This window comes from Erinaceus europaeus, chromosome 9 (assembly GCF_950295315.1).
Source record: "Erinaceus europaeus chromosome 9, mEriEur2.1, whole genome shotgun sequence".
NCBI lineage: Eukaryota > Metazoa > Chordata > Mammalia > Eulipotyphla > Erinaceidae > Erinaceus > Erinaceus europaeus.
The window spans coordinates 43,570,276-43,597,382 of record NC_080170.1 but is presented as its reverse complement, the minus strand read 5'-3'; the positions used below and the strand labels follow the sequence as shown (position 1 = coordinate 43,597,382).

General features: G+C 39.8%; 1 protein-coding gene across 7 annotated transcripts in view; it reads right to left on the bottom strand.

The window, feature by feature from the left end:
• CEP350 (centrosomal protein 350) overlaps positions 1–27,107 on the bottom strand; it is a 148,187-nt gene that overhangs the window by 87,838 nt on the left and 33,242 nt on the right. For 6 of the 7 annotated variants that reach the window (XM_060197768.1, XM_060197772.1, XM_060197770.1 and 3 more), the window contains 5 exons: positions 19,218–19,332; positions 16,018–16,177; positions 11,362–11,981; positions 4,670–4,783; positions 2,342–2,455 (listed from right to left, as the gene is read on the bottom strand). In XM_060197768.1, the coding sequence (XP_060053751.1) occupies positions 2,342–2,455; positions 4,670–4,783; positions 11,362–11,981; positions 16,018–16,177; positions 19,218–19,332 (1,123 nt within the window). The remainder of the gene's footprint in view (positions 1–2,341; positions 2,456–4,669; positions 4,784–11,361; positions 11,982–16,017; positions 16,178–19,217; positions 19,333–27,107) is intronic. The other variant, XM_060197771.1, reaches the window with a different exon arrangement.

Genomic DNA, 27,107 nt, shown 5'->3' with positions numbered 1-27,107 from the left:
AAAACAAGGGCAACAAAAGGCAAAAAAATAAATATTTTTTAAAATCTTAAAAAAATAAAATAAAATAAAATTGCAATTTGGCACAGAAAGAAAAACATGTACAATAAAATAAGTGTCTGGTATCATTATTAGACCCTAAGTACTATGCATAAGAACCTGGTGCATGGTAAAATGTATGCTTGCTGAACAAATGATTTTTGTATAAGAACAGAAAAAAAAAACTGAGGAAATATTTAACCAACAGCTAATAGTTGTTTGAAGTCACTTCAAATTCACTTCGTGAATGGTTTTACAGACAACTTCATACATTTCAGGTATATACAAATATATTTCAGCTAGACTTACAAAATAGAAACTACAACAAATGAAGTAAATCTAACAATATAACATTATATAAATATATTATTTTTTAAATATTTATCTATTTCCTTTTGTTTCCCTTGTTTTTATTGTTGTTGTAGTTATTATTGTTGTTGTGTTGATGTTGTCATTGTTGGATAGGACAGAGAGAAATGGACAGAGGAGGGGAAGACAGAGAGGGAGAGAGAAAGATAGACACCTGCAGACATGCTTTACCGCCTGTGAAGCGACTCCCCTGCTGGTGGGGAGCCAAGGGCTTGAACCGGAATCCTCACACCGGTCCTCACACTGGTCCTTATGCGTCATGTGCGCTTAACCCACTGCGCTACCGCCTGACTCCCTAAATAAATTATTTTAAATCTAAAACAATGTAAGAATGAAAATACAAACTCCATGGAGCCAAAGAAACAGTTCACTGGTTAGCTTTCACTTAAAAGTTTAAGTACACCTTTTTTTTTTTTTTTAATAAAAAGGGAAACACTGACAAAACCATAGGATAAGAGGGGTACAATATGTTAACTCTTCTTTCAGCCACCAGGTTCCAGATGCTATCATGATGCCAACTGGACTTCTCTGGGCAGACGACCCCACCAATATGTCCTGGAACCCTACTTCCCCAGAGCCCTGCCCCACTAGGGAAAGAGTGAGACAGGCTAGGAGTATGGATCAACCTGTCAATGCCCATGTTCAGTGGGGAAGCAATTACAGAATCCAGACCTTCTACCTTCTGCACCCCATAATGACCCTGGGTCCATACTCCCAGAGGGTTAAAGACTAGGAAAGCTATGGGGGGGGGGGTTGTGATGGGATACGGAGTTCTGGTGGTGGGAATTGTGTGTAAGTACATCTTAAACAAAAACATAAAAAAAAAAACATAAATTACACATTTGTGATACTTATCTTTCAAATATTTGCATGCTTTAATGTTTTCGTGCTTTATACTAACCTTAAATGGTCTATCTGAAATATTTAACAGCTTATTCATAAGAAATTCCATGTTCTTAAACAAAATGAGAGAACAGCCTTCTCTTCAATTTCAGTCTAATTTTCTGAATCAAAGCAAGCATCCATAAATATACGGGGTAATTATTTATGTGTTGGCTCCCAAATGTGTTGAGTGGTTATTTCTAAATTCTGGCTTTCTGGGAATAGCCTCATGAAGTCATTAGTAATAAAAGAGGACTTTGACTATAGATAACTATTAATACAGCATAAGCACACTTAATGACTGTGTCTGGATCAAAGTCACAGTATATACATGAAAATTACTCTACCACAAAACTGGATATATATAATCTAACATCAGCTTGAAATGGTCATCACTAGAGAACTACGGCAATTCTTTTTCTGGTTATGATCTATTCAGAATGCAGTCTGACCACAACTGGCACAGACTGCCATACTTTCCTTATGTGAGACTAATCTCTTATTTGAGAATAAGTACAGGAACTTAGTGACAGTCAAATACAATCCCCTTGTCTATGAACTTCCACTACATAAAAACCATTCATTGGGGTCCGGGAGGTGGCACAGTGATAAGGCTTTGGACTCTCAAGCATGAGGTCCTGAGTTCGATCCCTGGCAGCACATGTACCAGAGTGATGTCTGGTTCTTTCTCTCTCCTTCTATCTTTCTCATTAATAAATAAATAAAATATTTTTTTAAAAAAAAAACAACATTATCTTTAACCTAGTTGGTTTCTATTAAAAATGATAGAGTAAAATTAGGGCCCAATTAATGTTCATTCTCATGGTGAATACATAGTTTCAAGATATGTACATAACTGAAAACTTATCTAAGTATACATTCTAAATATGTACATCTATGTCAATTATATCACAATATAACACACATATTTACAATATGATGATATATAAAATTATTATAGGTACCAAACAATATTAGGTGAACAAAAATTCCTTGTAGACACCAGTTCCATAACATGTAACTTTAGGATGGATATGATATTGAGGAAACAAACCTGTTTTGCATTCTGAACCTGTTAACTGTGCTACTTTTTGGACTTTTCGTACTGGCTTGGCCACTTTTTTCTCTTTAATTTTTTCAGCAGGTTTCTCTTTCATAGAAATATCATCTGAAACGCAGAAACACAACAAATATTACAATGATCCCATCCCAGCTCTCTCAACTTCCCCATAGTATTATTTTTTAACCTGTATTAAATATGATTCTGAGGAGGAAAAAGAAACTTCCACTGAAAGTTTTTTTTTTTAAATATTTATTTATCTATTAAAGAGAGCACCGAATCATCACTCTGGCAAATGCAATACAGAATCTGAACTCAGGACCTCATGCTTCCAAGCCCAATGTTTTATTCACTGTGCCACCTCTTGGGTTGTGAAGATATTTCTATGACCCATAGGCTACCAATGCTAATTCCTCCTATGGAAGGTCTAAAGGTTACCACTATTCCACTGTTAAGTACTAATTCTTTGTTACCTTTTTCAGGAAATCCTTAAGAAATCTATTTTATTTTCACGAACATGAAGCTGAAACAGTAATTCTTTCCAAAGTCAGTATCATAGTGTTTATATAAGGTCACAAGTGAACACTTTCAAATTCTTCTTTCACTACAAAAATTCCTATTCAGGGGCTGAGAGGCAGCTCACCTAGTAGAGTGCATACTTAACTATGCCCGAGGACCTGGGTTCTAACTCCCCAATCACCACATGGCAATGCCTGCACAGGAAAGCTTCATGAGTAGTTAAGCAGTGCTGTAGTGTCTCTCTTTTCTTTCTGTGTCTCCCTTTCTAGCTCACACCCTCAATTTTATTATTTTTTTTCCTCAATTTTATTTTAATAATATATATGTATATTCTTTTTTTTTCCTAAGCTTTATGTTGTTTTTGTGTTGTCATTTTTGGAGCTTCAACGTTCTGTGATGACTTTTCCAGACAGAGGCAGAGACAAAGGATGCACAGAAAGAGAGAGATTCAAGAGAACACAGTACCAAAGACTTCTCCATTATGGTGAGGCTGGGTTCAAACCTGGGTCACATATATGGCAAATCAGAACACTACCCAAGTGAGCTGTTTTGTCAGCCTTCAACTTTTATCTAAAATTTAAAAAACTAAGAACAGTCTATAGGGAGCAGAGGAGTTATGTAGGTATGAGACTCCAGTGTTAACCCTGGAGGCAAAAAACAAACAAACAAAAACCCCCACATAACTGAGATATCCAAGAACTTCCAAAATAAACTTTATAGAAAAACTCAATGTAACACTTCTAAATTACTAAAATATGTCAGCACATTTCACAGATATATACACATTACATACATAAATTTTAAAATCCTATTATGAAGGATTATATTAACTACATATAAACTTTTGAAAATTAGGGGGCTAGGGGCTGCACACCAGATTAAGAACACATTACCATGTGCAAGGACCCAGGTTCAAGCCCCCACTCCTCACCTGCTGGGGGGATGCTTCATGAGCAGTGAAGTAGGTCTTTCTCTCTCCATCTCTACCCCTCCACCCCCTTCAATTTCTCTGTCTTATACAATAAAAATATAAAGAAAAAAGGGCCACCGAGAGTGGTGGATTCCTAGTGCTGACACTGAGTCCCAGTGATAACCCTGGTGGCAGAAAAAAATTTTTTTTTTAGTCTCAATTACACAGCTGAATAAGTTTACCAAATTTTAAGTACATATGAATTTTACATTCTGTACAAAGTGGAAGAAGTATGAGTCAAAGACTGTAAGGCAGGAGATCAGTGAAGAAGGCAACTGAAGTAATATGGGCAAATGACTGATGGTGACTTAGACCTAGGTGATAGTGAAAGAGGTAGGAGATGTGGTTATTTTGGGGGTGTATTTTAGGCAATGCTAGATGTACAGTATGAGATAAAGAGGTCAAGGATTACTCAACATTTGGGTCCTGAATAATTAGGTCAGGACTAACTGAGATGTAGAGAGGACCACAAGAGAAGTTAGAGGAGTTTATCACAATTCCATTTAGTTACACAGTTGTTTTGTATATAAGCTTGGAAAACCTATTTTTCATCCAAGGAGAGACATCAATAAGACTCTTCTAGGTTTCCTTCAAATCAAACAGACCAGACTCTGAAAGTCCTTAAGTTTAAAAGTAGTCTTGTTTCTGATTCATCAAACAAATGTGCCTATTTCAATCCTGAGCAGAGCCTGGAAGCTAAGGGAACATTATGACTGAAATACCCACTCCTTCAGTACATGATGTGGTTAATCAACTTTTTTGATGATTTTATGTTAAATAATGACAAGACTGCATGATAAAAGACTCAAAACTTAGTAAAGTTCCACTCTCACCTGAAAAGTGAAATGCTAAATCTCGGTAAAGTTCTCTACTCATGGTTTGAAATTCAGCTTCCTGCCAAACTTTCCCATCAGGTGTTCGAATCTTGGTCTCTGAAGGATTGAAGCCTAATACATACCAACAATACAAAACGTTATTATCAAAGTTACTTTGTAAGTTCTGTTACACTCTTAAGGGAACTATAATTAATGTATAAAATTCTCAATAAAGCATATATGATTTTAATGTGTTTGAAAAAATATCTAACTACTACCACAGTCTCATTCCAGAGCATTTCATTCTGAAATTTACCTGTAACCAATCACTCACGACATGACTCTCTTCATTCTTTTCTGTCTTTTAAGGATTCACTTATTCTGGGCACTTATTTGCTTATTTAATTATTTAGCCTCCAGGGTTATTGCTGGGTTTCAGTGCCAGCAATACAAATTCACCACTTTCCCTTCTTTTGACAGGATAGAAATAAATTGAGAGGGGAGGGGTGAAGCCTCCCAGGGGGGAAGCTCGACCTGGTCCTAGCACATGTAATGTGTGCACTTAACCAGGTGCATCACCATCTCGTAGAGATAGAGACAAAGAGACAGAGACAGAGACATTGGTAGAAACCTGCATTACTTCACCACTCAATAAACTTCCCACTACAGTTGGGGACCAGTGGCTTGAACCTGGGTCCTTGTGCACTGTAATGTGTGCACTTTACCAGATGTGCCATGGCCTGACCCCTTATGATGTTTTCAAAGTAGATCCACCAAGTAGTCTACTTTGAGGATTTATATTTTTATTATTGATATTTCATTTATGGGTACACCAATGTTTTTCAATCCCCTTGAGTACTGCACTGTAAGCACAAACTGTCGGGTCATGTGGTAACTTTATGTTTAAACTTCTGAGAAATTGCCAACCTGTTTTCTAAAGCAGCTGCATCATTTATACCCTTCATATATATAATTTATTTATTTTCCCTTTTGTTGCCCTTGTTTACTATTGTTGTAGTTATTGTTGTTATTGATATCATCATTGTTGGATATGACAGAGAGAAATGGAGAAGGGGGAGACAGAGAGGGGGGGAAAGAAAGATAGACACTTGCAGACCTGCTTCACTGCCTGTGAAGCAACTCCCCTGCAGGTAGGCAGCCGGGGGCTTGAACCAGGATCCTTAAGCTGGTCCTTGCGCTTCACACCACGTGCACTTAACCTACTGTGCTACCACCTCTCATCTTTTACTCTTATCAGCAAATGTGTGAAGGTTCTAATTTCTCCATATATAACCAACACTAGTTATCATCTGTCTTTTTTAAATTATTTTTTTTATTTATTGGATAGAGACAGCCAGAAATCGAGAAGGAAGGGGGAGCTAAGAGAGGGAGAGAGTCAGAGAGACACTTGCAGCACTGCTTCACCACTTACACAGCTTCCCCCCCTGCAGGTGGGGACAGGGGCTGGAACCTGGGTCCTTGCGCACTGTAACATGTGTGCTCACAAGGTGTGCCACCACCCGACCCCTCATCTCTTTTTTTTTTTTTATTATTATACTCACTGTCCTTTGTGTAAAACAGTATCTCACTGTGGTATGAATTTGTGTTTTCCTAATAACTAATAAGATTTTATTTTAATAAGAGCAGTTTTACAAGCTTTTGTATAATTACCCTAAGATTGGCTGAAAAACAATTCTTCACTGTTGGGAAAAATAAACCCACTGTTCAGAGGGAAACCATATTTTATTATAAATCAACCTCTATAAGATATACTTCTAAAAATTTTCAATATGAAAACTAGTATGTCCTAGGAGATGGTATAGTACATAAAAAGGATCTAAGCATGAGGTCTTGAGTTCAATCCCCAGTATCACGTGTCAAGAGTAATATATTGATTCTCTCTCCCTCTCTTTCTCATTAATAGATAAGTCAACAAAAATGCCAGGGGAAAATTAGACTTGGTACAAGAATACAGCATAGGGAGTCGGGCAGTGGTGCAGCAAGTTAAGCGCACGTGGTGCAAAGCTCAAGGACTGACATAAGGATCCTGGTTCAAGCCCCTGGCTCCCCACCTGCAGGGGAATAGCTTCACAAGCGGTGAAGCAGGTCTGCAGCTGTCTGTCTTTCTCTCCCCCTCTCTGTCTTCCCCTCCTCTCTCCATTTCTCTCTGTCCTATCCAACAACAGCATCAATAACCACAACAATGTTAAACAACAAGGGCAAAAAAAAGGGAAAATAAATAAATATTAAAAAAATTAAAAATAAAAAAATAAAATTATTTTTAAAAATACAGTATAAAAATGGTTGCAGTAAAACTGTGCTAGTTTGTTAGTAACTTAAATTTATAGTAAAATAAAATCTTAGTAGTATTTTGATCTATATAATAATCTAGAAAAACAATGGAGGGAGTGGGATATAACACTCTAGTGATGGAAATTATATGAATTGTACCTCTCTTATCCCACAACCTTATCAATCATTATTGAATTACTAATAATTAAAATAAAAGAAGTTGGAAAATAAGACATAAAACAGAACTTGGACTGGGTTTGGTGTATTGAACCAAAGTAAAAGATTCTGGGGGTGGGGGGAGGGTTCAGATCCTAGAACATGTTGGCACAGAGGGGGTTGAATTGTTATGCGGAAAACTAAGAAATCTCCTCAACAAAGGGAAAAAAAATAATCGAAGGTTTTTCACAATTAAAAAAAAATAGCATGCGAAAAAACAAAGGAAAATGTTTATGTTTTCTCCATCTCATCTCCAATCATCCAGAAAAAAATTTTTTTAATTATCTTTATTTTATTTATTGAATAGAAATGCCAGAAATCCAGAAGAAATGGGGTGATGGAGATGGAGAAATAGATACCTTGCTACACCACTTATAAAGCTTTCTCCCTGCAGGTAGGGACCAGAGACTTGAACCCAGGTCCTTGCGCATTATAAAATGTGCACTCAACCAGGTGCACCACCACCCAGACCCCATGCAGAAAATTTTAGGGGGTCATGGAAATGAGAAGAAAATCTTGTTGTCAGGCAAGGGAGTATATTAGAGCTAAAGTTCATTAACCTAAATACTGGTTCATATTCAAGTTCAAGAAACAATTATGAATTCTATATTCTATCCCTAGCACATATTATTAAGTCAGAGCTTAGTGAGAATAGTGTAACAAATTATGTACAAGTTTCCATTAACAAATATGTACTGAACATACCATACCTTTTTTTTTTTTTTGGCCTCCAGGGTTATTGCTAGGGCTCTCTGAGCAACAAATCCACTGCTCCTGGAGGCCATTTTTTCTCTCTCTTTTTTTTTTATATTTATTTCCTTTTGTTGCCCTTGTTGTTTTATTGTTGTAGTTATTGTTGTTATTGATGTCGTTGTTGTTGGATAGGACAGAGAGAAATGGAGAGAAGACAAAGAGGGAGAGAAATACACCTACAGACCTGCTTCACCCCTTGTGAAGCGACTCCCCTGAAGGTGGAGAGCCAGGGCTCGAACCAGTATCCTTATGCCGGTCCTCGAGCTTTGCACCACCTGCCTGCCCTTAACCCTCTGCGCTACCGCCCGACTCCCCATTTATTCCATTTCTTTGCTGTTGCTGTTATTGTTGTTGGATAGGACAGAGAGAAATAGGGGGCGGAGACAGAGATGGGGAGAAAAAGATAACTGCAGACCTACTTCACCACTTGGGAAGTGATCCCTCTGCAGGTAGGGAGCCAAATGCTAGAACCAGGATCCTTACGTGGTCCTTGCATTTTGCGCATGTGCACTTAACCCGCTGCACTACCGCCTGGCCCCCATATTTGACTTCTTTGTATTTTCATTGTGTGATTTTACTTTCTATTCAAATATACTGAAATGGATATACATACACACACACACATATATATATATTTAAAAAACAGAACTTGCAGAAAATATCTTTAAAAAGAAATGCTTCAGGGACTGGGACGCAGTTTGTCCACCACAGCACACACTTTGCCACTCACAAGAAGCTGAGTTCCAGGCCCTGGTTACCACATGGGAACATCTGCATGGAGAAAGCTTCACAAGCAGAGGAGCAGTGCTATGGTGTGTCTCTCTCATCTCCCCCTCAACTTCCCTCAGCCCCCAAACTAAAAACTGAGTCCACCAGAAGCATCGGAAACATACTGCTACAGTTCTAGAAATAACACAGCCAACAAAAATATTAGAAAGAAAAAAGGGGAAGGAAGAGGGAGAACAAACTGAAGGAAAAAAGGCTATAATGGAATTTTTTTTTTTTTTTGCCTTCAGGGTTATTGCCGGGGCTGGGTACCTGCACCACAAATCCACTGCTCCTGGAGGCCATTTTTTCCCTTTTGTTACTCTGGTTGTTTTACCATTGTTGTGGATATATATATATATATATATATATATATATATATATATATATATCTTATTAATGAGAGGGATAAGAGAGAGAGAAAGAACCAGACATCACTCTGGTACATGTGCTGCCAGGGACTGAACCCAGGATCTCATGCTTGAGAGACCAGTGTTTTATCTACTGGGCCACCTCCTGGACCACAGTTGTTGTGGTTATTATTATCGTTGTTATTGGATAGGACAGAGAGAAATGGAGAGAGGAGGGGAAGACAGAGAGGGGGAGAGAAAGACAGACACCTGTAGACCTGCTTCATCGCCTGTGAATCGACTCCCCTGCAGGTGGGGAGCCGGGGGCTAGAACCGGGATCCTTCCTCTGGTCCTTGCGCTTAACCCACTGCACTACCGCCTGACCCCCAATGGAAAATGTTTTTAAGAACTAAGGTTTACGTAGTCCGGGAAGTGGCGCAGTGACTAAGGAACTAGACACTCTCAAGCATGAGGTTCTGAGTTCCATGCCTGGCAGCACATGTACCAGAGTGATGTCTGGCTTTTTCTCTCTTTCCTCCTATCTTTCTCATTAATAAGATAAAATCAGAACTAAGGTTGAACAGACAAACCTGATCAATGGATCTTTTTTTTTTTTTTTTGCCTCCAGGGTTATCTCTGGGCTAGATGTGCACTAGGAATCCACTGCTTCTGTGGATTTTTTTTTTCCTGACTTTTAGGATAGGCTAGAGAGAAGTTGAGAGAGATGGGGAAGATAGAGGGAGAGAAAGAGACACCTGCAGAACTGTTTCACTGCTTCTGAAGCAACCCCTATACAGGTAAGGAGAGAGGGAGAGGAAGGGGGATTTGAACAGGTATCCTTGCTCTTTGTACTATGTGCGCTTAAGCTGGTGCACCACCGCCAGGCCCTCATGAATCAACTCTATTAAAAGTTTTTTGGGAGTTAGGTGGTAGCGCAGTGGGTTAAGGGCATGTGGTGCAAAGTGCAAGGACTGGTCAAAGGATCCTGGTTTGAGCCCAGCTCCCCACCTCTAGGGGAGTCGCTTCACAGACGGTGAAGCAGGTCTGCAGGTGTCTATCTTTCGCTCCCTGTATCTGTCTTCCCCTCCTCTCTCCATTTCTCTCTGTCCTATCCAACAATGACATCAACAACAGTAATAACTACAACAGCAAAACAACAAGAGCAACAAAAGAAAATAAATATCAAAAATAAACTTTGAACAATTTTAATTTAAAAAATTTTTACATATATAATCCCGTATAAATAATTTCAAGAACATAAAAACAAACTGCTTATAACTGCCATTTTTTTAAAAACTCAAACTGGCTAAATGGAGTTTTTCTTAACATTTTATCAATGGGAATCTATCAGTATTGATATAAAACCGATTTCAACTTTTTTCTAGAGCTGTAGAGATAGCTCACTAGGCTGGGTATGTGCCTTGCTATGTATGTGGCACAGATTCAAGCCCTAGGACTGCATGGGAGGTGGCACTCCACCAGAAGAAGCTTTGCTGCTGTCATGTCTCTCCTCACTGTGTCTCTTTACCTCAATGAAAAAGTTAGTCATCACACCTGGTCAAGGATCTGGCTCAGCTGAAAATATTTTTTCCCCTTAAACATGGAATAAAAAACCTTTGTACCAAAACTCAAATGTGTATGTAGGGGAGGGATCAAATGTGATAAAACTTTCTGTCACCAAATATTAACCAGAATTAACTAAACCATGTTTTAACTTAAGAAAAAAGTTAAAACTTAACCACAACCCAAATCCAATAGTGTAATATGAGCAATATTTTTTCAGTTTTCTGAAAATAGTGATTTCATTTTCTCCTTTACTTAACATATTAAATGTTCCTATAGTGGCTCTCAAACTGTAAGAATTTCTGGGGATTGGATGATGGTCCATTACCATTACCATGTTCAAGGACCAGGATTCAAAGCCCTGCTCCCCACCTGCAGGGGGGAAGCTTCATAAGCACTGAAGCAGGGCTGCAGGTGTCTTTCTCTCTCCCTCTCTATCTTTCCCTTCCTTCTCAGTTTCTCTCTGTCATATAAAAAGAAAGGGAAGGAGGAGGAGGAGGGCCAGAAGGAGAGAGGAGAAGGAGGAGGAGAAATCCTGAGGGACTTGTTTAAAAATCTAAATCTAAACTTCAGCCACAAAAAATTCTGACTTACATGCAGTGTAGGATCCACTAAACTGCATTTTAAACACACACATTTAATTAATTTCTTATGCTTTTGATTTGAGCATTATACCATTCTAAATATGATCCTCTCTACCCAAATATATCCTCGGGTCAAAGGGGAACATAGAAGCAGAAAGAAAGAATTGAAAAAAACTCATTACAAACCTTTATACATTGGAGCAGGTGGGGCTGTTGCTACTTTCCTGACTTTTGCAGTCACTGAGTTATCAATATTAACAACCATTACTGGATAGTCACTATGACCCACACTTTGGCCACGGCCATTTGTCTCTTCTGAGTGTTCCCACTGTTTCCTAATCCGCTCCTTGAGTTTTTCCAATTTGACATCATGTTGTCGCCGCTTTAAGATGTCTAGTCTTTGGGAATTTGAAGTACTAGTAGAGGATGGAGAAGAATCAGCCAGCCGTAACACTTTCGGATCAACATATTGGCCCATGTTACTCACAGACGTCTTCAACCTGTTCTCATTTCCTTTCGCTTTGTTTGGTTTTTCTTCCTCAGTTCTCACAGGAGCTGGCATTTTAATCAAACATTCTGAATTCTGAAGTGCATCAATAGCTGGTCCATCATTTAAAAACCTAACAACTGTATCACTAATGAGAGATGACTGGGAGCTTTCAAAGTCACAGCAATGCAAATTCCGTTCTTGATTACTTGTCAGCTGGTTCCCACCCTGCGTCTTTTCTTCATCGACATCCATATGATACACATGCTTGGACTCTACATGGCTTGGACTCAGAATGGAATGAGTGCCATGGATTTCCCTATTATTAGAAAAAAGAAAATTTTGAATATAGAATACAAGTCAGTCAAACTGAAAAAAAATTATACAAATACAGCCTGCGACATAGCACAGTGGATAAAACATTTATTAGAACCTCAAGCATGAGGTACTCAATTCAATCCCTGGCACCTCATAAGTCAAGAGTAATCATCTGGTTTTCTCTCCTGCCCCTCATATATAATTTTACCTTTTGTTGCCCTTGTTTTTTTCAATTGTTGTTGCAGTTATTATTGTTGTTGTTTATTTATACTAATTACTGAGTAGAGACAGAGAGAAATTGAGAGGAGAGGGGAAATAAGGAGCTGCAGCCCTACTTCACAACTTGTGAAACTTTACCCATGCAGGTGGGGACCAGGGGCTTGAATGTGGGTCCTTGCATATTGTAATGTGTGTGCTTAACTAGGTGTACCACTGCCTGGTCCATATCTTGTAACCTTACAATCTCGTAACAAACAATAACAAATAAAAAATTATTAATAAATAAGATACATAACTTATTTGATTTAAAATATCTAGTAATATTCTCTGTGAGAGCATCAGAATTTAAACAGTAATTTAGGTTTTTAAGATTTATTTTTGATAGAGATAGGAACTGAGAAGGAAGGAGGTACAGAGAGGGAGAAAGAAAGAGAAGACACCTACAGCACTGCTTCACCCCTCCTGAAGCTTCCCTCCTGCAGGTAGGGACGGGGGGGGGGGGGCCTTGAAACTCGGTCCTTGTGCATGTTAACATACTGGCTGCACTACCACCTGGCCAGTGACTTAGTTTAAATTATGGCAGTGATTTGCTTATTGGCAAACTGTACAATATTTGTGAGTTAAAAATTCTGAATTCTGATTATTCTTTAATTTTTTTCCTTTCGTCTTTTAAAAAAAAATTATGTATCCATGAGATAGATAGGAACAGAGAAATAAGAGAACCAGCATATGTGCTGCCAGGGAGTGATCTTGGGATTTCATATTTAAGAACCCAATGCTTTATCTACTGTACTATCTCCTGAATTGTTCTTTTCTTTTTAGTGTAAATTATATATATTTACCCAGATTACGTCCCTAGACATATATATATATATATGTGTGTGTGTGTGTGTGTGTATATATATATATATACACACACACACATATATATATAGTTTTGTGGGTTTTTTTACTATTTTTATCACTTCAACATGGTGACAACTTGGAGCTGGAAGAGGCGGCTCAGCAGTAGAGCTATTGCCTTGCATACATGAGGCCATCGATTAGCGTTCCACCACCAAATAAAAACAAACAGAACATCATAAATAAAAGAGCAGTGCTCTGTTCTCATAAAAACAAACAAAAAACACTAGTAAAAACTCACAAATTTCTTTTCCTTGTCCTTGCCTTTCCATATACATTCCAAACCAAAATTTTACATTATCTACCTATTGTTCTTATTAGATATTCTAAAACTGCATCAAATGCAGCATACTGAAGAGTGAAACCACAGCTACCTCCATGTCCCAAATCCTTGATCTCAAATTTAAGGGTGCAAACATACAACCAATATTTCCAAGCACTATCATGAAATTCCTTGATTAACTGACAAAACACCGTTTAAAGTGTTCATAAAAGAAAAATAAATATAAGGTTCAATGTTTTATTATTAATTTGATGAGCACGCTGAATCATTATTAAAATGTTCCCCTTTTTTTAGAATTTTTAATCTTTATTTATTTATTGGATAGAGACAGCTAGAAATCAAGAGGGAAGGGGGTTATGGAGAGAGACACACAGACACCTGCAGCCCTGCTTCACACTGCCTTCACTCGCGAAGCTTTCCCCTTGCAGGTGGGGACTGGGGGCTTGAACCCAGGACCTTGTGCACTGTAACATGTGCACTCAACCAGGTGCACCACTACCGGCCCCCTAAAATATTCCCTCACATGTAAAAATCTTTTTTTTTCTCCATTCATGGGGCATGTACAATTTCATCACCCTGTCCTGACTTTTTCACTGAGAGAGAGACAGACTCAGAGAGAATGGGAAAGATAATGCAGCACCAAAGCTCCTCCTAAAGCTTTAGCACTTTAATGCAGATGCCTGGACTCCAATCTGGGCCACATTCATGACAAGGCAGGAGTTCATACTGGTTTGTTGGGCAGTACACCAGCTTCCCCCTACTTAACCCTGCGGTCTATTTACATAACCTGTTACCTAAGAACTGCCCTGCCTGCAGGGCACTGGTTTAATCCCACTGGTTCAAACTGCCTTTTTGCTCCGCCCCCTCTCCTTGTCACACCCTGATTTCCACCAATCTCTTTTTGCTCCACCCGCTATACATCACATCCTGTTTCCACCATACTTGGCGAGTATATATATCTTCTGGTTGAATACACTAGGGATTGCCTTCCAGCTCTGAGAGTCCCAGAGTCTCCTGCGACCAGGCACAGTTTCTGATCCCTCTCCCACGCAGCAGCCTAGGTTGGCTCCAGTGACGTTCTCTCCAACCCAGAGAGCACTTGCTTGGGAAGAAGCACCCTCAGGCTATCCCGGCACTGGCTGATCACTCTCTGGCCTTCAAATGGAAATTTTTATAATTTTACCTCTCAAATACCCTCAATTATCAACAAAAACACAGATCATTTTACTTTGTCTTATCCATGGTATCCAAATAACCATCAATCTTGAACATGTTCCTAAGATGCTGAAAGGAGCCACTGACAATAAAGTAAAACAATAAGGCAACTCATATTCTCAAAACTAATGGTCCCTAAAAACTATGAAGAAAATTAAGCTACACAAAGTTTGTTAAAATGGAATACCCAGGGGGTTGGGTGGTAGCACAGCAGGTTAAGCACACATGGCAAGAAGCACAGAGAACTGGTGTAAGGATCCCAGTTCGAGCCCCAGGCTCCCCACCTACAGGGTAGTCACTTCACAGGCAGTGAAGCAGGTCTGCAGATGTCTCTTTCTCTCCCCATCTCTGTCTTCCCCTCCTCTCTCCATTTCTCTCTGTCCGATTCAACAACAACAATAAACAACAAGGGCATCAAAAGGGAAAATAAATTTAAAAAAAAATTTTTTTTGTAATTTTATTTATTTATTTTCCCTTTTGTTGTCCTTGTTGTCTTTTTATTGTTGTTGTAGTTACTATTGTTGTTGTTGCTGTGGCATCGTTGTTGGATAAGAGAAATGGAGAGAGATGGGGAAGACAGAGAGGGAGAGAAAGTCAGACACCTGCAGACCTGCTTCACTGCCTGTGAAGCAACTCCCCTGCAGGTCGGGAGCCGGGGGCTACAACCGGGATCCTCATGCTGGTCCTTGTGCTTTGCGCCACCTGCGCTTAACCCGCCGCGCTACTGCCCAACTCCCAGGAAAATAAATTTTTAAAAAATCTAAAAATAAAAATAAAAAATGGAATACCTACCATAAGACATTAGAAGAGGAAAAAAAGTCACACTTGTAAAAACTGGATAATTTGCCTATAGGAACGTCATTTATCACTTTATTTATTTATTGGTTTAATTTGATGAGGCAGAGAAGTTGAGAAGGGAAGGAAAAAGAGAGAGGGAGAGACACCTACAGTACTGCCTCACTACTTGCAAAACTGCCCCTTGAAAGTGGTGACCATGGTCTTGAATCTGGGTCCATATCTGTGCATGATAATGTGTGCACTCAACCAGTTGCACACTGCTTGGCCCTGAACTGTTTATTTTTTGATTGCCTAGGACAAATATTAGTCTCTCCCCCACACCCCAGCCAACTATTTCATCTGAGAAAGAGCAAGAAATCAGTATTCAGAAACTAAAAGATGTTTGCTTTTAAATTTTTTGAGAAATGAAAAAAGTAATGTGGAAGGCCTACAAAAAGCTCAGAAAATTATCATCTTACTATAAATACTATAGAGTAAGCCTTTTTTTCCCCCCCAAAGCACTGCTCAGCCTGGTTTATGGTGTTGCGTAGGGTTGAATCTAAGACCCTTGAAGCTTCATGCATGAAAGTCTTTTGGCATATATCCCCACCTACCTGATAATTTTTTAAAACATACTAACCTATAAGAAACCAAAGGTTCACGGAATTCCACACGAGTATTTTTCTTGACATTACTCTCCAGGGTGGTAGCTCTGAGAGGACTACGGGATTTCTCTTTTCGTAATTTAGAAGTTTTGGAGGTTGGAGCATTCACCCAAGAATCATCCAGGTATCTACCATCTGAAGGAAAAGGAAACCCATGACAACATACATACAAAACTTGATTGTGTCCGTTCGGTACGTATCAAAGAATATAATTTAGTTATCTAATATTTCAAACATCTTTAGTTGAATATTATATAAGCAGAAGAAAAATACTTGGGTGAAACTATTATAGCAATTAACTTCATAGAGAAAAACTGCATTCTGCGCAAGCAATACAAAATATAATTCTACATATAAAATTTTTTTGTCGGGGCCGGTGGAAGCACACCAGGTTAAGCGAACATGGTACAAAGCACAAGGACCAGCTGCAGATGTCTATCTTTCTCTCCCCCCGTCTCCCCCTCCTCTCTCCATTTCTCTGTCCTATCCAACAACAACAATAATAATAACTACAACAATAAAACAATAAGGGCATCAGAGGGAATAAATAAATGAATAAATATATTTTTTAAAAATTTTAAATCAGTTTTCTGGAAAATGATGGCGGGAGGACCTAGCGGGAGTTGTATTGTTACATGGAAATGTTACTCATGTACAAACTATTGTATTTTACTGTCAACTGTAAATCCCACCCAGTAAAGAAATTAAAAAAAGGGAGTTGGGCGGTAGCGCAGCAGGCTAAGTGCAGGTGGCGCAAAGCACAAGGACCAGCATAAGGATCCCTGTTCGAACCCCGGCTCCCCCCCTGCAGGGGAGTCGCTTCACAGGCGGTGAAGCAGGTCTGCAGGTGTCTGTCTTTCTCTCCTCCTCTCTGTCTTCCCCACCTCTCTCCATTTCTCTCTGTCCTATCCAACAACAACAACAACAATAATAACTACAACAATAAAACAGCAAGGGCAACAAAAGGGAATAAATAAATAAAATAAATATTTAAAAAAAGTAATTAAAAAATTATTTCCAATAGAAAAGTGACAATTCGACTTCCGGAGGCGGAGCTACGAGCAGCAGACCGCTTTCTCTCCTCTCCTCTCCTCTCCTGGATCAACTAGGAATACCAAAGAAGACCACCCGGACCAAAACAAGACAGGACTACACTGACCACAGGAACCCAGTAAATCACCCGTGAGTACAAACACGCGTGGCTGGTGACAAAGAGGAGAGAGGGGCCTAAGGAGAGATTAAGTGGCTGCTAACAGTTCAACAGTTTATCAGTGGAGACACCACCTCCAGTCTGCTCCACAACAAGGGGACAGCTGAAGGGAGGAAAGGACTCCCCAGAGACTCACTAAGTGCAACTCTGAGTCTCCATTGCTACTACCCTCAGAATCTGGAGCAGCAACAGGGAGGGACACCAGGGGACAGAGATCTAACCGGGAAACTCAGGAGAAGACCTATACCTTGTAAAAATATCTGTGTACACATATGTTCTTGGCAACACAATTTGTAATAGCCAAAACCTGGAAACAACCCAGGTGTCCAACAACAGATGAGTGGCTGAGCAAGTTGTGGTATATATACACAATGGAATACTACTCAGCTGTAAAAAATGGTGACTTCACCGTTTTCAGCCGATCTTGGATGGACCTTGAAAAAATCATGTTGAGTGAAATAAGTCAGAAACAGAAGGATGAATATGGGATGATCTCACTCTCAGGCCGAAGATGAAAAACAAGATCAGAAAAGAAAACACAAGTCGAACCTGAAATGGAATTGGAGTATTACACCAAAGTAAAAGACTCTGGGGTGGGTGGGTGGGTGGGTGGGGAGAATACAGGTCCATGAAAAATGATGAATGAAATAGTGGGGGTTGTATTATTAAATGGGAATCTGGGGAATGTTATGCATGTACAAACTATTGTATTTACTGTTGAATGTAAAGCATTAATTCCCCAATAAAGAAATAAATTATTTCTAAAAAAAAAAAAGAAAATAGTGATAATCTATAGGTTTTAGCCAAATAATTTTTAAAAAAGCATTAAATGTACCATATGAAAAGTAACCAAAGATAATATCTGTGTTGTATCAATTTATGATAAAACCTATAAGGTATTTTATTTGTAATTTTTAACTCCAACAAAAATTAAAATCTTATTAAGGCAACTAAAATTCAAAGTGATATATCTGTGAATTGAAAAGAAAACAAACAAAAAGGTACATATAGCTCAAAATCAAACTCTTATTGGTATCTAAAAACAAATGAAAAAAATCACTGTCAGTGGTGATGCAGTGGTACTAGAGTGCTTTATCAAAGCTGTTCAAACATTACCTACAGTCACGGAACATGAGGCTGTTTCATAGTAAACAGTATCAAAGGAAAAATAAATACTGATAAGGTAAAATCCTTGACAAGAAGAAGCAAATATATGCAAGAAATACATATGAAGAAATTAAACTGGGGACCAGGCAGCAGCACACTGGGTTAAGTGGAGATAGTAAGAAGCACAAACCCCCCCACCCCTGCCCCTGCAAGGACCCTGGTTTCAGTCCCCAGCTCCCCATCAGCAGAGGGGCCACATCAAAAACAGTAAAGCAAGTCTGCAGGTGTGTCTCTGTCTCTCTCCCTATCTCCCCCTCCCCTTTCAGTTTCTCTGTCCTACCCAAAAAAAAATTGAAAAAATGGGGAGTCAGGCGGTAGCGCAGCGGGTTAAGTGCAGGTGGTGCAAAGCACAAGGGTCAACGAAAGGATCCCGGTTTGAGCCCTTGGCTCCCCACCTACAGGGGAGTAGTCGCTTCACAAATGGTGAAGCAGGTCTGCAGGTGTCTTTTTCTCCCCCTCTGTCTTCCCTCCTCGCTCCATTTCTCTCCATCCTATCCAACAACAACAACATCAATAATAACTACAAGAATAAAACAAGGGCAACAAAAGGGAATAAATAATAAATATTAAAAAATAAATCTTTAAAAAAATTTTGAAAAAATGGCCACAGCAGTGGATTTATAGTGCAGGCACTGAACCCCAGCGATAACCCTAGAGGCAAAAAAAATAAACTGAAACAAACTAATATCAAATTTTTATATTTAGAGAATCCAATGCTTTATCCACTGTGCCACCTCCCAGACCATGAAAATTTTATATTTAGTATATTTATATCTTTGGAAGCAACTGTGTACATACCTTTTCTACTTATTTTTCGTATAGCACTTGCAGAAGATTTCTTGGTATCCATGACAGAGTCAAATACAGCTGTACTTGTAGGGGCTACTTCTAATTTATTTTCAATGTGTCTCAGCTAAAATTTAAATAACATCACAACAAACAGGTTAATTCTGTAAATAATCCTGTTACCATCAATTCACTTAAGTATTTAAAACTGTATTTTCCAATGACTTGCTCAAAAGTAGAAAAACTTCAGGAATGCATTTTTTTCATTTCTTATTACTTTAGATATGAACAAAAACTGGCACAATGTTGTCTGTCCAACAAACTAGGGCAATAAAATAAGAAATATGATATAAAAATGTTTAAAAGTTTTCTATTTGTCTAGCTGACGTATCTTTTAAGTTACTAAATTTTGGGTTTGGGTGGTGGTGCACCTGGTTAAATGCACATGTTACCATGTGCAAAGACCCTCAGGAACTGTGAAGAAGAGCTGCAAATGTCTGTCTGTCTCTCTCCCTCTCTGTCTTCCTCTTCCCATCTCTGTCTTATCAAATAAAAATAACTTAATGAAAATTAATTTAAAACATAAAAAATAAATTACTAAACTTTTAATTAGTATATCTGATATTATATGTTGTATATCATTGAGTCATGCAAATTGTACAACCTTACATTCAAAAATGAGGAAAGAACTAACTTTACAGTCACTCAAATAGCCACAACTTTTTTTTTTAAAGATTTTATTTACTTATTAATGAGAAAAACAGAAGAGAGAAAGAACCAGACATCACTCTGGTACATGTGCTGCTAGGGATTGAACTGAGGACCTCATGCTTGAGAGTATAGTGCTTTAGCCACTGCGCCACCTCCCGGACCACATAGGCACAACTTTTTATAATCTTATATCTGTAAAGTAGACTTCAGCAAGGGAAATAGCACAGTGGTTTATATTAAGTTCTTCAAGCCTGAGGCACCAGTGGTCCTAACTTAAATCCCTGGCACCACCGTAAGTTAGAGCTGCTAAGGGGAAAAAAATAAAAAAGTGAGGGGGTGGTGCTAGGGGACTTTACTGGCCCTGAGTTTCATAGTGGCTAGAGCACTGGACTTGTAAGTCTGAAGTCCTAACTTAATATGTGCTGGAGTGATGCTCTAGTTCTCTGTTCCAATTAATAAATGGATAGATATTTTTTAAAATTAAGTTTCATAATAAAGGAAAGATTCACAAGAGTTAGAAAGAAAAAAAGATTCTCAAGACAGAATTCTGGTATCTATACACTTGATAATATAAATCAATTTTTGGTATAGCCACCAATGCTCTTTTTTTTCCATTTTTTAATTTCTTTATTGGAAAATTAATGTTTTACATTCAACAGTAAATACAATACTTTGTACATGCATAACATTCCCCAGTTTCCCATATAATATTATACAACTCCCACTAGGTCCTCTGTCATCCTTCCTGGACCTGTATTCTCCCCACCCACCCACCCACCCCCAACCCAGAGTCTTTTACTTTGGTGCGATACGCCGATTCCATTTCAGGTTCTACTTGTGTGTGTTTTTTTTTTAATTCTGATCTTGTTTTTCATCTTCGGCCTGAGAGTGAGGTCATTCCATATTCATCCTTCTGTTTCTGACTTATTTCACTCAACATGATTTTTTCAAGGTCCATCCAAGATCGGCTGAAAACAGTGAAGTCACCATTTTTTATAGCTGAGTAGTATTCCATTGTCTATATAGACCACAACTTGCTCAGCCACTCATCTGTTGTTGGACACCTGGGTTGTTTCCAGGTTTTGGCTATTACAAATTGTGCTGCTATGAACACGGGTATCACAAATCTCTTTGGATGGGTGTGTTGGGTTCCTTAGGATATATCCCCAGGAGAGGAATTGCAGGATCATAGGGTAGGTCCATTTCTAGCCTTCTGAGAGTTCTCCAGACTGCTCTCCATAGAGATTGGACCAATTGACATTCCCACCAGCAGTGCAGGAGGGTTCCTTTGCCACCATACCCTCTCCAGCATTTGCTGCTATTACCTTTTCTGATGTATGACATTCTCACAGGAGTGAAGTGGTATTTCACTGTTGTCTTTATTTGCATTTCTCTGACAATCAGAGACTTGGAGCATTTTTTCATGTGTTTCTCGGTGTCGTATGCTTTACATTGGTTTGTCCTAGCCCTCCCCCCCGCCAAGAGAATTGGATGAGTCCTGTTAATTTCGCGGGCCTACTTGGCCCCGCCCCAAGGAACCCCGAGAGAGGGTTCCTGAGTCCGAGAGTTCCTGAGTGCGAGAGTTCGAGAGTGTCAGAGTTCCGGAGTTCCTGAGTTCGAGAGTTTCAGGTTTTCAGAGTAAGAGAGAGTGGCAGAGAGACAGAGTTCCTGGGTTCTTGAGTTCCAGAGTAAAAGAAAGAGTGCTTGCGCCGCCGCAAAGAGAGCAGAGTTCTGTTTGGTGATTAGTTTGTGTTAGTTTATGAATCGTTGTTCCTGAATAAAGAAATACAGCTTCCCTGCCCAGCCGTTGTCTCCGCGTCTCTGTTACCCGCCTGTGAAGCTATCCCAGCCGGCAAGAGCCGTACGGAATTTTAACAACAAATGGCGCCCACGTGGACCTGACCTGCGCATCTCTCAGATAAGTAAAGACAATTTGGCTACCTATGCACTATGGCCTTCTCTTCTGCTTGTGAAGAGGTCTCCAAAGGCCTCTGCTCTTTCTTCACGAGACTGTTTTGCTGTTTCTGGAACATTTATCTCTGGACCACTCTGTGGTTTCCACTCGCTCGGGCAAACTCAGAACAGCCAGCGGGAAGAGCCAGCGGGCGGGAGGCAAGGCGCGGAGCTGCCGTTTCCACCTGGTTAAACAGCCAGCCAGCCGGCTGCGCCCAGACAACCCCACGCACTGCGCCCGCAGCCCCGCAGCCCGCAGGAGGCCGACGCCAGCACACAAGAGCCCCTGGAGCCCGAGGCCAACACACCAGAGCCTGAGGCCAACACGCAAGAGCCCGAGACCAGCCCACAGGAGCCGGCTCTCCACCGCGTGGCGCAGGGCACTGGATGCGTGATCCCTCCACGCTGCTCGGCCATTGCGAACAGGGCAGCAGACATGGCAGGGCCATGGGGCAGGGCCGCGGCGGCCTATCATGGCCGCCACCCCTGGGCACCTAGGCTCATGCCTTCTACAAAGATGGCCTGCCTGCCCTCTTTCTATAAATTCTGGAACCATCCCAGGCCTCCCAGAACCCCGGGCTCCCTTCCGAAACTGGGCACACGAGATCTCCAGCCGCCGGTCCGGTCTGAAGGCAGACAAGCTGGAGTACGCAGAGACTTGTGCAGAGATCGCAACCTGCAATTCCTAAAAATGGAGCTGCTCGGGAATGGAGCTGCGCGGGAAGCCACCTTCGGAGGGTGGACCCCCCCCCCCCCCCCCCCCCCCCCCGCCAACCACTAAGACAGTACAGATTTAAATTCGTGTTTAAAATGACATGTCTTCGTAACAAAGGTTTCTCTCTTTGTGTATTAATGACCATGTTTATGTGTATGTTTAAAGTTTGGTAAACAGTAGCTTTAAGGCTAAATTCTTACTAGTCAAAGTTAAATGTAAAAGGTTTTCAATGTAATTCTCATAAAGATAAAATTAACTTACATTTAAAGTCTAAGGTAAAAATTAGTTAACAATCAATATATTTTAACTAAGTTAGTCTAAACAAAAGGTTAAATAGACTTGTTGATATGTAAAACACTACCTTCTCTATTAGAAATGGTAGATCGCACAATGGCTATGCTAATTATTCTCATGCCTGAGGTTTCCTCTCCAGCCCACACCTAGGGTGTGTCTCCATCTTGAATGGGTGTAACAAAAGGTTAAAAGACGTTGTTGATATGTAAAAGTATCAAATTCCTTCTCTATTAGAAACGTAGATATGCTAATAACAAGTTTTGTTTCATAGTAAGTAAGTTGCAGCCAGCTGCCTGTGGGACTCTAGGCTGTTCCCCACCCCCATGCAAATGCCCGTCTAAGAAAGTACGCCCCCCAGAGGCAAGAAATGTTTTTTTTTAAACTGATAAAGTTTAGTTTGTGCCAGTTTCTTTTTTAAAAAAAATGCCTGTACGATATAGGTTTCTGTTCACCCCACACCCTTGATACTATAGTCATTTAGTTAAAAAGAAAAGGGGGAATTGTCGTATGCTTTACATTGGTTTGTCCTAGCCCTCCCCCCCCGCCAAGAGAATTGGATGAGTCCTGTTAATTTCGCGGGCCTACTTGGCCCCGCCCCAAGGAACCCCGAGAGAGGGTTCCTGAGTCCGAGAGTTCCTGAGTGCGAGAGTTCGAGAGTGTCAGAGTTCCGGAGTTCCTGAGTTCGAGAGTTTCAGGTTTTCAGAGTAAGAGAGAGTGGCAGAGAGACAGAGTTCCTGGGTTCTTGAGTTCCAGAGTAAAAGAAAGAGTGCTTGCGCCGCCGCAAAGAGAGCAGAGTTCTGTTTGGTGATTAGTTTGTGTTAGTTTATGAATCGTTGTTCCTGAATAAAGAAATACAGCTTCCCTGCCCAGCCGTTGTCTCCGCATCTCTGTTACCCGCCTGTGAAGCTATCCCAGCCGGCAAGAGCCGTACGGAATTTTAACAACATCTCGGCCTTTTGGATCTCTTCTGTGGTGAATATTCTGTCCATGCCCTCCCCCCATTTTTGGATGGGGTTATTTGTTGTCTTGTTGTTGAGCTTGGCAAGCTCTTTATATATGTTGGTTATTAAACTCTTATCTGATGTATGGCATGTAAAGATCTTCTCCCATTCTGTGAGGGGTCTCTTGGTTTGGGTAGTGTTTTTTTTGTTTGTTTGTTTGTTTTTTGGATTTTTTTTTTTTTTTTTGCTGTGAAGAAGCTTTTTAATTTGATGTAGTCCCATAGGTTTATACTTGCCTTAGTCTTCTTTGTAATTGGATTCGTTTCATTGAAGATGTCTTTAATATGTATGTGGAAAAGAGTTCTGCCAATATTTTCCTCTAAGTATCTGATAGTTTCTGGTCAAACATCCAAGTCCTTGATCCACTTGGAATTTACTTTTAAATTTGGTGAAATACAGTGGTTCAGTTTCATTCTTCTGCATGTTTCAACCCATTGTTTCCAACACCATTTGTTGAAGAGACTCTGCTTTCCCCATGTAATAGTCTGGGCCCCTTTGTCAAAGATTAGATGTCCATAGGCGTGGGGGCTCACTTCTGGGCTCTCAATTCTATTCCACTGGTCAGTGTGTCTATTCATGTTCCAGTACCAAGCAGTTTTGATGACAATGGCCCTATAATACACTTTGAGATCTGGGAGTGTGATGCCTCCGGTTCTGTTCTTTTTTCTCAAGATTGTTTTGGCAATTCTAGGTCTTTTCTGGTTCCAAATAAACATCTGTAGCATTTATTCTATTCTCCTAAAAAATGTGCTTGGGATCTTGATGGGGATAGCATTAAATTTGTATATGGCTCTGGGTAGCCACCAATGTTCTGAGCGATTTAAAAAGGCATTTCCGGGAGTCCAGCGGTACTGCAGAGGGTTAAGCGCAGGTGGCGCAAAGTGCAAGGACCCGCCCAAGGATTCTGGTTCGAGCCCCCAGCTCCCCACCTGCAGAGAAGTCACCTTCACAGGCAGTGAAGCAGGTTTGCAGGTGTCTATCTTTCTCTCCCACTCTCTGTCTTCCCCTTCTCTCTCCATTTCTCTCTGTCTTATCTAACAATGACATAAATTACAATAATAAAAACAAGGGCAACAAAAGGGAATATAAATAAAACAATATTTAAAAAATTTTTAAAGGCATTTCCTCCTAAATGATAGAAGACACAGAAAAGGTATAACAAATGCATTAAAATAATCACACAATTTCACCACAAAAAGATACCTATGTAAAGAAATCTCCAGGTTATCACTTTTCTTTTTCTTTTCTTTTCTTTTCTTTCTTTATTTCTTTCTTTTTTTTTTATTTTGAAGTGTAATACACTCACAAAACTGAAACAACATAAATTACTTTTTGTCATTAGATAGAGAACAGGGAAGATACCAAGACACCTCTCCTGTGGTGCCAGGGTTTAATCCTGGGTCACACAGAACGCAATGCAGACATCCTACCCAATGACCAATCTCTCTTTTATACAGTAATGGCTCTTTTTAATTTTATTTATTTTGTAAATTGCCACCAGGGTTATGGCTGGCATTTGATACCTGCACAAGGAAACCATAGCTCCCTATGGCTACATTGTTTTTTAATTTATTTATTCTCATTTTGTTTTTGATAAAGGCAGACAGAAATTGAGATGGAAGAGACAGAGAGGGGGAAAGAGAGACACCTGTAACACTGCTTTACTACTTATGAAGCTTCTGCCCTGTAAGTGGGGACCAGGGCTTGAAGCTGTGTCCAAGGGTATAGTGATGTGTGTGCTCTACCAGGTGCCCCACCACCCAGCCCCACTAATAGTTCCATATTAGACTTTCCTGCCGTTTACATTATGAACCTCAAATCATTCTTCAAAGTTCTTTTTTTTTTCCCTCCAGGGTTATTGCTGGGGCTCTGTGCCTGCACCATGAATCCACTGCTCCTGGAGGCCATTTTTTTCTTGTTACCCTGGGATTTTTTATCGTTGTTGTGGTTATTATTATCGTTGCTATTGATGTCATTTGTTGTTGGATAGGACAGAGAGAAATGTAGAGAGGAGGGAAAGACAGAGATGGGGAGAGAAAGACAGACACCTGCAGACCTGCTTTACTGCCTGTGAAGCGACTCCCCTGCAGGTGGGGAGCCGGGGGCTTGAACTGAGATCCTTAGGCCCGTCCTTGCGTTTCATGTGCACTTAACCCACTGTGCTACCGCCCGACCCCCCCAAAGTTCTTTTTTAAAAAATAAGCTTCCTGGTAGCCAAGGAGATACCACAGTCACTAGAACACGGGATTTAAGCATGAAGTCTTGAGTTCAATTTACAACACTGAACGTTCCAGAATGATGTCCTGGTTCACTCTCCCACTCTCAAAAGGAAATAATAATAATAATCTATTTTAAAAGCTAATATATTTCAAAGCAATTATTAATAGTTCAGATCTGGGAGTCAGGCTGTAGCGCAGCGGGTTAAGCGCAGGTGGCGCAAAGCACAAGGACGGGCATAAGGATCCCGGTTTGAACCCCGGCTCCCCACCTGCAGGGGAGTCGCTTCACATGCGGTGAAGCATGTCTGCAGGTGTCTATCTTTCTCTCCTCCTCTCTGTCTTCCCCTCCTCTCTCCATTTCTACCTGTCCTATCCAACAACGACAACAACAATAATAACTACAACAATAAAACAACAAGGGCAACAAAAGGGAATAAATAAATAAAATAAATATTTAAAAAACAATAGTTCAGATCTAAATTTAGTTCTAAATTAAACTGGGAAATAAAAACTATTCCTAAACAATCCAAATGTCCAACAACAGATGGACAGATAAAGATGTAGTGTATATTTTAGACAAAATCTACACAGACAAAGCAGCACATATGAAGTCTACATGACATACAAAGTTAATGTTTTAACCTTCATTTCAACATTCTTAATGAGCAAATTTATTCAACACAATTATAAAAATTATTTTTAATATTTATATTTTGTGGTGTTTATATTCCTGATTTCTTAGTGTCTGATCATTTCTTTATTAATAGTCACATATACTGCACCAAAGTAGAAGACTCTGGGGTGGGTGGGTGGGTGGGGAGAATACAGATCCATGAAGGATGACAGAGGACCTAGTGGGGGTTGTATTGTTATATGGAAAACTGGGAAATGTTATGCATGTACAAACTATTATACTTACTGTTGAATGTAAAACATTAATTTCCCAATAAAGAAATTTTAAAAAATAGTCACATATATTCATTTTGTAATATGCAATATGTAATTCTTA